The sequence below is a fragment of the Oryza glaberrima genome, chromosome 12 (assembly GCF_000147395.1).
Source record: "Oryza glaberrima chromosome 12, OglaRS2, whole genome shotgun sequence".
NCBI lineage: Eukaryota > Viridiplantae > Streptophyta > Magnoliopsida > Poales > Poaceae > Oryza > Oryza glaberrima.
The window spans coordinates 11709964-11723278 of record NC_068337.1 but is presented as its reverse complement, the minus strand read 5'-3'; the positions used below and the strand labels follow the sequence as shown (position 1 = coordinate 11723278).

Here is a 13315-nt window from a genome sequence, read left to right as displayed (position 1 = left end):
TATCATTTAATATATTGTTCTATTATGTAAATACTATTTTCTTCGGGGCAACTCAATACATGCCTTATATAAGTGTTCTCCAGTTAATATTATCCTTATATAAGTGTCTCAAACAAATCATAGGACGTATGTCGATTAAACTTCCTCAAAACTCTCTCAAGTTGCCAAATCCTATAAAATTTGAGAAAAAAACAAAACATCTATCCCTTTATTTCCACTTAAATTGGTGGATCCAATATTATAAGCCGTTAGATTAAATTACATTTCCACCTCTCCTCCCCCTATGTACACACCTTTTCTACCACCCAGGAGGTATGTAACCTTCCTCTTTTTCCCTTTCTTTTTTTCCATGTATTTAGTTGAGACACTAATAATTATTATTATTCATGATAATAAACTATAAATAATAGTTGCTTTACAAACATTGAATCAGCATATAACTCTTTACAATCAGATGTTAATAAATTAGATCTACAATATTTAAAAATACAGTTTACACCATTATATGATATTATGTACCAATTATTTTAGACTATTTCCTAATAAAAATATTTGTTTGTTGATTTTTAGTTAAACCGGTGGACATATTATTTAGACCATGAGATCTATCTTTTGTTAAAAAAAAAACAAAGCCTCGGAAGTCCTCTGTCTCTCTATACAACACATGTGACATCTTTACCTTCTACATGTATGACGAAGCATCATATATATACCTAAGGTAGCTAAGGTGATCATGATGTTGTAGCGCTACTGCATTGATAAAGTGAAGACGTATCAAGTCAATAATGGACAAAGATTGGTTTTTTTTAATAACATGAAAATAAATCATGAAGATGCAATGTAGAAAGAAGAAGAATCAAGCACTGCGGGTAGAATATAATTAATCTCTTTCTATGGTATATAAGCATGGCGAAGCTAGGACAAAAATTAAATAATTAGATAAAATATGGTGTATACAACTATCTTAAGATGATGGATGAATGGAGAATACCACCGAGGAATGAGCGGTCTGAGAATAATGACAAATATTTTACATTTATATATGATTGAATGACAATATCGATGTGTCAATTGTACAAGGAGTTTTTTATTATGAATAATGACAAACACACCGGTTAGAAGGAGAATATGTGATTATTTGAATTTAAAATAAAAAAATTAGACAAACCAAAAATTTTTAAGTAGTCATGGATGGTTTCATAAATTTTTATTAATTCTGGTGCAGTAAATAAGATTCAATTTATTGAACAAAACTATATTATTGATATAACCAGACTACATGATAGAAAAACTTTACTACAAAACACTTCAAAATTTATAAGTAAACTACCCATACTAATTAAATTTGTATAATTATGGTCTTATTTTAGACAAATATTGTTTCAAGAAAATAATTAAACTTGCCAAAACTAGAGAAATTAACTTCAAACAATGTTGATATTTTGCAATACCAAGCAAAGCGATGGTGTAAGTAATTTGTATGCACCAAAACCTTTTAAAGTACCCTTAATAGAGGGGGGGTAATCCAACTTTTAATGTACCCTTAATTTGTTTGTCATATGCCTTCGTAAGACCATTGATCATTTTGAGTTCCTTGATCTCACAATTTTCGCTTCTAGCCATATTTGCATGGTATGTATACAAGTGATATGCTTGATAATTAAGCTAGCGGTAGTGTAATATTTACTTGATGCAAAAGTTGTATTAACTTAATCCATCTTCTATTCAAGAGTCGATGTTTGTTTTTTGAGATACGTTAAGAAAATAGAACACCTGAATCATTTTAAAAGGATATTGTTTGATCCTAAGTTTTTTACCTATGAGAATTTCTAAATAAACTATAATCTTATCTTTCAACAAAATAAATGCCTGCGCATCGTGCAGGCCATTTTCCTAGTTTTATAGTTAAAGTTGCAGACATGTATTATGACATGTGACACCCAACTGTAGGTATTATGGTTTTAATGTTTCACAAAACCCTACCTTTATGCATTTTGAGCACGAATTAATTTAAAATTTGAAAACATTTCAGTGTCTACAAAAAAATAATTAGTAAGTTGTTGGCATCGATACTTGAGTAAATTTCACAAAACTATAAGTACTTTAGTCAAATTATCACAAAACTATATATTTAATATGATGTATCACAAGACTACAGATTTAACACTAAATCACAGAAGTACAAGTATAAGGTGGACTATCGCAAAACTATAGATTTAGTAATAAAGTTATCGTAAAACTACATGTTTTATATCAATTTAATCGCAAAGCTTGGACATTATAACTCAAACATAACATTAATGCTAAATATTTCAACCCCAATGTCTATAGTTTTGTGATAATTTTATAATAAAAAATGTGGTTTTGCAGTACTTAGCCTTGAAACTGTAGTTTTGTGATAAATTTATTGTTAAATCTGTATTTTTTGTGATACATCACCTTACATCTGTAGTTTTGTGAAATTTACTCTTGATACTTTAATTTTTTAGGATTCTAAAAAATGTAAGAAATGCTGAAATTTATCAAGATTTTAACGATGGTACCCGTGGTTATGTGTCATATGTTATAAAACCTATGGTTTTCCTAAACTTTCATCAATACATGAGATTTTCTTAAATTTACTCTCAATTTATATAAGAAAACACAACTAACTTATAAAAAAGTTGAGAAAGTTCTCTCCACTATGATCTTATTATGTAAGTGAAGTCGCATCTCTGACAACTTGTCCCCCCCTCCAAGAGGTCTAGACGGCATCACAGTGTCCGTCCTACATGCATGCCAAATTGCCAAGACGGACCAAGTAAAAAAACAAAAGCTCCCCACGTAGAACGATGAAGGGGCACTAGCTAGTGTCGCACAAAGCTCGAGAGCGTTCTACCACGGCTGATGAAGAGCCACGGCAAGCAGCAAGGCTCTGCAAATTAGATTAGCTAGCTAGCTTCAGATCATCTACCATTCGTTTTCCTAGATAATTTACATATATGGCAGTAACAAATTTTCACTAGGTGCAAGCAACAGTTGCTTGCACCCCAGACTGCAGTCTGGACAAACGTCTTCAACCACAAAATAAAGGCCAATCGGTCCACATATATATTGTGAGGCTTTCTCGGTATAGTTGAACAATGTTGCCATGCGTAGCCTTGTAGATTGCATCTTCTTTATGATTCAGGCGACGCAATTGAGTCCTACACAGCCCATCCACAAGCTTCTCACATGCTTCCTCTGATAAAAAAAGATCAGCACGTGGACATTTAGTGAATAACAAGAATTACTAGGAGTCAACTTGATCTGTACACTGACATGGTTTATTAGCGATTTGTTTCATCCTTCGAAAACTAATTAGTATCCTCAAGATAATTAAAGATAAATGGAGGTTAAATTGGGTGCAGTAGTAGTACCCCTTTTGCCTTCTTGCGGAGGAGTTCAGAGGGGACTTTGTACAAGTCCTCGTCTACTGCCCTAACAACCCTAGGCCTCCTCGATCCATGGACAACTACCCCACCATCAACAACAACAGATGGCCCATCCCTCCTCCTCGCCGCCTGGTTCTCCATCCCATTCTTTGTGCTCCTCACCTGACAAATGCAATCATAAAACCGTCTTGACAAAGAACAAATCAAGATAGAGGTAGTGCTTGCAATTTATCAAGATATATATGCCATGTGTGTTCTGATAAAATATCCACAAATCTTCCATGCATACTTCAAATTTGAATTAATTAGATATACTAAAGACACCTTCACTTTAAAGTGATCAACAATAGATCGAAGTTCTTTTAGACAACGGACATATCTATATTTTACCACTATGATCACTAAAATGTTTAGGCAATGAGTAATAAGCACTAGAATTTCTTTAGTGTTTTTTTCCAAGGTAGTGTGCAAGCACTAAAAATGTTATGGAGCACAGGCCATAGTATACTTGCTTTCTTGGGTGGCTTCTGGGGAGGCGGTGAGCCGGCGACCTTGAAGAGCAACTCGCCGGCAGTGGCGTGGTAGTAGTGTCCGGCCGTGACGACGAGGCCGTGTTCCATCGCCGAATCGAAGTACTGCGTGATTGGCAGCTCCTCGCATTGCTGGTTCCACTCACCGAATGCCGGGATGTGCCGCCTCCTCCCCTTCTGCATCACAAGATAAATTAATCCAAGGATCAATTAACTACTAGTCATTACTACTACTATACATGCAAACAGAGATGATGATGAAAACTACTACATATTTCTAAACAAGCGGGAATGTAAAATTCCATTTCAAAAGGAATAAATGAAGAGATGACAGGCGATTCGTGGCTGCGGGTTTCTTTACCTCCATTTTTGACCTGTAGATGAGCTAGATTGAGATTTGATGGTCAGTAACCGAAAAGGGTGTATGAGGATGTGGGCGAGGAAGAAGATGCTTCTGATAATCAGATGGAAAAAACATGAGCCGAAAGGCCCTTTTGGTGCCCTTTTAACGGATGGGATACTGGCACTCTGTTTTGCTATTGTTTGCTTGCATCAGGACCGAGGAATCACGCATCCATTAATTGCAACATGGCAATTTTTAAATTTTCCCGAGTATGTCCTAAAAAAATAGTTGGCTTAAATAATGATATGTTTATTTACACCCCTACTGCGCAACACAAATCCAAAATAATGCACAAAATAATGAATACGAGAAAAAATAGTACTACCCCTAATAACTGTGATCATAATGAATAAAAGAGTAAAGTTTTGATTAAAAAGTTGTCTCTAAACGAGTGTATTTTCAGAGTAGGGGGCAATAGACCTCCTTAATTCTATTTCACCTATTGAACCAGTAGGACTCTCTCTTAATCTCATCATACGGCGTAGTAGTATTTTAACCTACTGCTTAATCTTTGTTTGACTAGCTAAAACTATCACTACTACGAAATGATGGCCATTTTGGGTCTTCGCTAGCGGCATTTGGCGTCGCCACAAAGTAAAAGCCAGTGAAGATTAAGATCTACACTGGCGGCCATCTTAAACCAGCCGCCAGCAAAGACGTATCTTCCGACCGCCAGTGATAATTCATTTTCGCTGGCGGCTGTGTTAAATCGGCTGCTAGCGAAAATCTATTTTTGGACAAAAAAAAAAACCCCATGCAACTGCCCTAGCCACCAGCGAAGATGAAATTTGAAAATAAAATTTGAAAAGCAAAAATGAATATGCCCACAAGCTGCTGCCCTACATTCCAAATCCATATCACCAAATCCCAAATCTACAACAACAAGCAAAATTTGACAAAAATGGTTTGATCATCATCATAGAGCACAAAAATATTCCACATTCACATCACAGAGCACAAATTCCACATCGAGCACAAAAATTTAACATCACACATCACACATCACACAGTAAGAGATGAGGATGGAGGGTGGGTGTGGATGGCCATCGGCGGATCTGCTCCCCGCCGCCCCTCCCACGCGCTGCTGCCGCCGAGCGCCGCCGGTGGGGATGGATTCGTTGCTCCCAAGCGCCGCCAGATCCACTCTCCCGCTGGATCCTCCTCCGTCCTCCCAAGCACCGCCATCACCTCACCGCCACCATCCTCCCCTTTGCCATCGCCGACGTCGGTGGGGAGGGAGGAGGCGCCGGATCTGCTCCTCGCCATCTCTTGTCCCGCACCATTGCTTCCGAGAGCCGCCATCGCCCCCTTCCCCGAGCTGCCACCCTCTCCCTATCGTCGTTAGCGCCCGGCAGCTTCCCACGTCATCAAGGAGGTGGATCCGGCCTCCCTCGTCATTGCGGTGGCCAGATCCGGCCTCCCCCGTCGTCACAGCGGCCCGCGGCGGAGAGGAGGAGGCCACGCCCCGCCGCCGCTCCCGAGGCCCTCCCTGTTGGCCGATGCGGTGGTGGAGGCGACGACAGCCGGCGGTCGTGAGGTGACGACGGCAACCGGCGATGGTGGAGAAGGGAGGGAGGAGAGACGCGAGGGATTGGAGGAGAGGTGGAGAGATCGAGAAGGGAGAGAGGCGGAGAGACCGAGGGATAAGGGCGGTGAGTTGCGCGCGATGGATATTTATTCACCTCAATTTTTTTTCACCGGTCCTCATTACCTACCGCCAACGAAAACGTGATTTTCATTGGCGGACACTTAAGAGGTCCGCCTCAAAAAATAGAGTTTTTTATGGCAGACCTCTTAGCGTGGCCGCCAGTGAAAATCGGTTTTCGCTGGCGGTCTGTGGTCCCCCACCCGTTATATTTTTACTGGTGGTTTTCGTGTATGGCCGCTAGCGAAAATTATAGGGTAACGCCATGAAAAATTGTTTTTTAGTAGTGTATACTCTTCTACTCTTCTAGGAACAGAGGAAGTACTGCGACACCCCTCAGTTTTTTGTTTTAGAATTACACAGTACAACGCAGACACTCACAACGCACGCACACTCACCCCTATGAACGCGCGCACGCTGACATTTGGCATATATTTGACAATTGTCAACCTATACAATTATTATCATTTACTTTTTTATATGATTTATTTTATCATTAAAGGTATTTTTGAGTACAAGATACATCTTTGCATAAAACTTATTATCGAATGAGAAAAATGATCGAATGTATATATTAAAAAGTCAATAGCGTCACTGATTAAAAATAGGTGGCGATATATCATATCATTTCAATATTGTACCTATATGTTACCTAATTTAGTTTTTCAATTTCCTTTTCTTTTTTTTTAAGTTTTGGTAGTATAATGATCGTGTGCAACCCTAACTGGTACCTAGGCAGAGTTATTATCGCTTTCATTATTAAAAAAAAAGTAAAGCGCATGGTCCCTAGACCTATTTCTTTAAACTTGTTTGCTTGTGTCATTTAGGTGCTCGAACTCTCAAAATATTTTCTTAGGTCCCTAAAGCTGTAAAAGTGTATCATTTTGGTTCCAAATTGCCACAACCCCTCCGGGAGCCTATGTGGCGCTAACATGACACGCCAAATGAATAAATGGTTGATAAAAGAAGGTACACAGATATAGTGTTGACGTTTCAAATGATACGTAGCAAGACATAGAGAATACTAGAAAATAGGTGTGCCGGTTGGCGCACCGATTAATATAGCGTGTGGTGGTATTGTTGGTCCTGTTCGAGATACATAACTTGACCATTTTTATTTTCTTTCTTGAGAGATTTGAAGACTTTACTCTATACAAAGAGAAGCAAAGAGGCTGATTAAAAAAAATTAAAACATTGAAATGAAATTCACCTTCGGAACACATGGATAGTAACTGTCACGCCCAGAAATTCCCGAATAGTATTCTAAGCAGAATGTGCATTAAAACCCCCGTCCAGGACCGGCCGGGGTACACAAACGACAAAGTTGACATACAGATCCACGTCTTACAAACATCATAAAGTCTTACATAAATGCAGCGGAAAATTAAAAGATAACTGGAGCTAAGCCTTGACTTGGACCGCAGCGGGATCACCACTCCACAGGCATCCTCGACGGCACGGACGAAGCCTACTCCTCGGAGAAGCCACATCTGACGCATACTCAAACTCTGGGGTTTGGGGAAAATAGAGCAAGACTGGGTACTACCCACTGTACTCAGCAAGTCATATCGGAATAGGGGTATGATGCAGGGAATTATCAAGGGATAGCTATAGAGGTTCGTTTGCATAAAACGAGCATTTATAAACAGTAGTTGGAAGCAGTAAAATATTTGTAATAATTAATCAATATTAATCATCCACTGTCCAATGCTATACCACGTTGCAACAGGCCCAACCATCCACCTATACTATTCAATTCCATAAGACTAGACTAGGGTGAAACTAATCACGGTGAATCCGGTTGACCGCCCATAACCGCGGGCACGGCTATTCGAATAGTTTTACTCTGATCAGAGGTGTACAACTGTACCCACAAGACACAGCCTTACGACACGTTTCCATGCGCCGACATGTCACCACGACATACCGGATAGAGGCCGTGACAGGACCCTTCTCATAACCCCCTCTAACCAAGCACACCACACCTCAGGTTTCACCCCCACTCCTCACAAGGCAGCGGGCAGTCCCCTCTCGTGCCTAGGTGAATCCGGAAGCCGCATAAGCCGTCACAGGGCCCATCCAAACTCCATCACGCCCACCCTTGCCTGGATGCGTCAGCTAGAGGAAAGCTACACTACAAGCCTAGCCGTTGCCCACGCTGGCTTGTGGTAAGTACGAGGAATTCTTCCAGGGTTTCCCGTGAACCGGTCCTTAAGTGCCATGGGCACGACTAGCAAAACCATGCACCCACAGCCCACCATTTAACATATTTTAATGAAGCGACGCCAGGACGGTGGCTCTAATCCAATGTCAACACTAGAACCTGAAGTCTAGACATTAATATAATTTTCCCCATTGTGTGCTAGTTAAACTAAGCATGCCTAAGCAATCCCTAGTGCAATATCTAGTCATGTTATATCCCAAGCTAACAAAGGAACATGGTACAAAATAGCATGGCTATAACAGTAGGTAAACATCCCATGGTAATATTATAAAACAATGCAATATTTGAAGGAAAACAATGGAGCATTTGCAATATAGGATCAACATGTTCAAGTGACAAGCATGACTTGCCTTGCTCTGCTGCTGGAGGAACCTCGGCGACTATTTCAAAGTACACCGGAGCATCGGGAGGGCTGGAATCTAAGCGACATACAAAGCAAACAATACAAACAGGCTATAAGACTACAAAAACAGAGAGCAAAACCATTTTTAATGGATTCTACACATTTTTCTTGATTTACTGAGACTTGAATGGGCTTAAACGGAGCTAAGATGAATTAGATATGAATTTTAGAAGATTCACTGTGTTTTTACTATAAACAGAAAAATCCTTAATTGATTTATTGCGCAATAGATAAATCCCGGGAGAGAGAGGGGCGGCGCCGACATGCGGGCCCCACCTGGCAGTGGCTGCGGGTGGCGGTCCGCGGTGGACCGGGTCCACGGACCGGGAAAGGGGCGGCGCACCACGTGGCGCTGATGTGGCGCCGACGCGGCGGCCACGCGGCAGCCACGCGGGCGGCCAAACGGACGGCCCCGATCCACTCGGGGTGGATCGGACGGTGGAGGGGGCAGCACGCGGCCAGCGCGCACGGGCGGCTCAAGCCGGCCCGACGGCCATGGCGCACGGCAGCGCGGCTCGACGCAGCGGCGGCGCAAGGCGGCGACCGGCGGCGACCGGCCGGCGGTGGAGGGCGGCGGCATCGCGGCGACGCGGATGGCGATAGCGGCGGCTAAGCGGCTAGGCGGCGGCGCGGCGGCTAAGCGGCGCGGGAGAGAGGGAGAGAGAGAGAGGAAGAGAGGCCTCACCGACAACGATTGACGACGGCGAGCGACGGAGGGCGATGGCAACGGCGGAACGAGCTCCGGAACCACCTAACGAACAAGAGGAGAGGGGTTAGAGGGGGAGATGAAAATGCTAGAGAGCGAGGGCGCCGGCTGAAGACGGCGGCCATGGCGGAGCTCACCGGCACGCGGCGCGGATGGGGTTCCGGCGGCTGATTGCTACGGAGGAGGGGTGGACGGGACGGCCCACACGACGGCGAACGTGACGATGTCGACGGCGCGGCTCGGCACGGCGGCTAGCGGTGACCGGAGCGACGGCGGCGGTGGCGGAGAGGAAGGCGACGGCGCTAGGGCGGTGGAGAGCACGGGAGGACTCGGAGAGATGGGGAAAAAGAGAGAGGGATGGCGGTGGTGCTTAAATAGGGGAGGAGGGGTCCGGACGTGGCCGGGAGAGGCGGAAATCGCCGGCCGACGTGGGGGAGTGGGAGAGGAGAGAGAGGCGGGATTCAAAAATTGAATCCCGGCCGTCTCGAGCGCGGGCGCGAGCGGGAAAGAGAGGGAACTGGGCGCGAGGGCGACGTGGGCGACGTGGCCCGGGAGACGCGGCAGCAGGCACGGCGGCGGTTGCGGGGCGCGGTGGCGCCGGCTGGAGGTGGGAGACGGGCCCGACAGTGGGCCCCACCTGTCGGCGACCCGGGGAGAGATGAGGGGGCTCGGGCGGCTGGCTGGGTCGTGGCCTTCGGCTGGCCCAGCGGGGAGGGGGAGAGAAGAGAGAATGGGCCGGTGGCCCATTCGAAAGAGAAAAAGGGAAAAAGAAGAAAAAAAGAAAAAGAAAAGGAAGGAAATGAATTTCCCTGGGATTAAATATTGCTTGTGCTCAATTTTATTTGGTTAAAATTATTTCTAGAGCTCTGAAAATTCCACTAAAAATCTTGTTAACGTATTTCGACATGTAGAACTCAAGAAAAATTCTACATGCCAATTCCGATTATTATTTGCATTTATTTATTAGGGTTTACTCTTGCTTTACACCGGTATTTTCTTGAGACCATTTATAATTTCAATTTAGGCTTCGGAAAGAACTTCAGGGTGAGACAGTAACCACTGGAAATCATTTAATCAGACATATTCCACAAACTCAAGTTAGAGTAAGTGGTATAAGATAAGTCAATACTTCACATAGATAGACCAATGCATGTGAAATTCATATACTTAAGAGCTAGGGAGATGAAATGTATGGGGTTATCTACAACATTAGTTTTATTTTATTCATTAATTCTAAAAGATTTATGAAATGGAATATTTCTTATATTCCAATTTGAAAAAACAATATGGAAATGTATAATTCTCAATAATATATGTTATAAATTGGCAACAAATCCTAAGTGAATTTTACAATTGGATCACTCTTCCAAATAAAAAAGATTAGGGTCTTTAAGTAAATACCTATATACACAAGTTTTAAGTGGACCATCATATATACATGGGGTACATCCTTTTGATCCCATCTAATCGGAATGTTCTGAAAATTGTGTTGTTAAGGTACTATTTTTTAAAAAAAAGAACTATTAAGGTACTACTTATAGAATTATCACACAACATTGTGCCGTTTTATATTTTTCTTGATCTTCTATAATTTTTTTGTTTGACGAAATCCAGGATTTATTCGATAAGCCATGGGTGCCACGTGGCCCAATCAAAAGCCGGCATAACAGCCGGGTTTAGATTAATAGATAGATAGATAGATATAATAGCTATTCGAACGGATCAAGTGTGTAAGTACTGCTTATAAAGTTATAAACTGCTTATAAAGTTATAAACTCTGCACGGTACCATTTCCTAACATGCGGGTGTGTTTAGTTCTACGTCAAAATTGGAAGTTTGACTAAAATTAAAAGTCTGAAAAAAAAAGTTGGAAGTTTACGTGTGTAGAAAATTTTGATATGATGAAAAAGTTGAAAGTTTAAAAAAAATGGTTGGGAACTAAACCCAGCCATGAAAGCACTCTGTCGTCTGTACTCGTAGCTGTGCAATTTATTTGGTCAAAAGAATCGTGCTGCTAGTATTTGTTTGCTACTCCCATTTGACCCACACCTCCTCAGCTAGTCAGTGCCTGCGGTTAATTTGGTGTGGGCCGTGGCTGTGGCGTGGCGTTGTCGCAACGCCGACCGGATCCGCGCGCCAATGCATGGGGGAGCGACCCACGCCGCCCGACGCGCGGAACATGTCCGTCCTAGTCGTATGTGCCACACGCACCCCACAAGCCCCAGATGGCGTAGCGTTGAATTTATCCGCATCACGACACATGGACACCCCCTCCCCTTCTCACCCCGCCTTGCGTTCACGGTTTCTGGTTTGTCCTCCCTTCGAATCTTAGGGTGTCTTTGGTTCCTAACCTTACTTAAGTTAAGACAATTAAATCTTTTTTATGCCTTAGCAAGTATAAGGAAATTTTGCATACCATTTTAAGTTAGTGATGTGTTGACCTAATTTGTTAAAGGAATCTTGTCACAACTATAGCTACAATAAATAAATCATATTGGGATCAAATTTGTCTAACTTTACTTGTGACAAATCACAGTAAAATATGGCTAGCAACCAAACACCCCCGAATTCTATGGCACATATTTAGATTTTATATCACGTCCTTTACTTAGGTTTACTTTTAAACGGAGTACTGAGTACTAGCCCAAGCCCAGCCCATTAGCTCCACGTGCCCGGGCGAGTGGACTCTACACCACCAGCTTTGGACGTAGTACAGCTTCCACCGATTTCTTTTTGTGTCGGCCGATAGAGCTTGGGAAAAGAAAAGGCTCGCAGCCTAGCAACTGGGTCAGGGTGAGGATGGTCGTAATTGTCGCGTTTCCTCCTTGGTTTGGCCAACACGAGCTTCCATACCTGCCCAAGTCAAAATGGCCTCGGGTCATGCAGTTTTATTTATCGAGCGAGAGATTAGGATGCTTGAGATTGAGCTAGGTAGCCAGTGAATCAGATGCGTTTTGGTTGGGTAACACGAACAAGTTGTATTCTTATGAGTAGACCTGAATTGGATAAATCAATTAACGTACGTCTGCCTGACACGTATTTTGTTTTTCAACTACTAGCCGTACGTGAGCGGGACTGCTCTTTAACGAACGTGGTCTGTAATTTAATTAATTAGCGCCCCATGTGTGAAGTGAAACATATTGTACAGAATCGAATTTGAAACATATCATACACATCAAACCATATGAAATTTTGGATTGCGTTGTCACAAAATCGTTTAGTCTGTGTTACCAGACATGTCATGTCAAAAATTACTAGCCACCTAAGTCGCGCGTTACTCTCAATACCTCCGTGCATCACATTTGCAAAGGAAGTAATAGGAAAACAGATATAACAGTCTGAGATAATGTAGGACAAATATTTCTCTCTCATATTACAGCTTCTCAAGCTTTTAATTTTTAGATTAATGCTGACAACGGTTAATAAAAAAGAAAAGAATGGTGGTCATAATATATAATCGATCAATAGCTTCGCTATGCTTTTCAATGTGATTATGCTTTTTGCAATCATTCTCTGCCTTTTTATATTTAAAGAGTATCACATCATACATACGTCTACATTAAGAGAAAATGTTTTAAAATAACTTTGAAAGTTATATAGCAACAAAAGTATGAAATATATCGTAAGTAGCACAAAAGCATGTGTGCAGTCTAAAATAGAAATCCAAATAAGATTAGGTATCTGCAATCACATTAATAAATAACATACTATAGAAAATGTAAACACACAGTATCCCAGTCACTTGCCTTCTTAGTTTAGGATATGACAGACAGTTCGAAGCTTGATATTACCACGGCTACTGTTACTATGACCTCAAAAGGTAATAATTAAACACAAATTTCAGTAGATTGTTTACACTTGAGGCAATAGTATGAAATGGAATGAAGCACACTTACTGACTAATGGTTGATAAGGGATTCCATTTAATTCGAGTGCATAGAGATGTAATTGAGGAGCCAAATTTGGCAATATTAATTAGCATGGTTCAACA

The 13315-nt window shown here is 42.0% G+C and overlaps 1 protein-coding gene across 1 annotated transcript; it reads right to left on the bottom strand.

Annotated features, from left to right (window-relative positions):
* Positions 1-2677: 2677 nt before the first annotated feature.
* LOC127757981 (uncharacterized) lies at positions 2678-4434 on the bottom strand. The gene is made up of 4 exons (XM_052283578.1): positions 4305-4434; positions 3926-4120; positions 3399-3575; positions 2678-3222 (listed from the first exon to the last, which is right to left on the bottom strand). Exons 1-4 carry the CDS (start codon positions 4308-4310, stop codon positions 3166-3168), a joined length of 435 nt encoding a protein of 144 aa, XP_052139538.1. The 5' UTR covers positions 4311-4434; the 3' UTR covers positions 2678-3165.
* Between the last annotated feature and the right edge of the window lie 8881 nt (positions 4435-13315).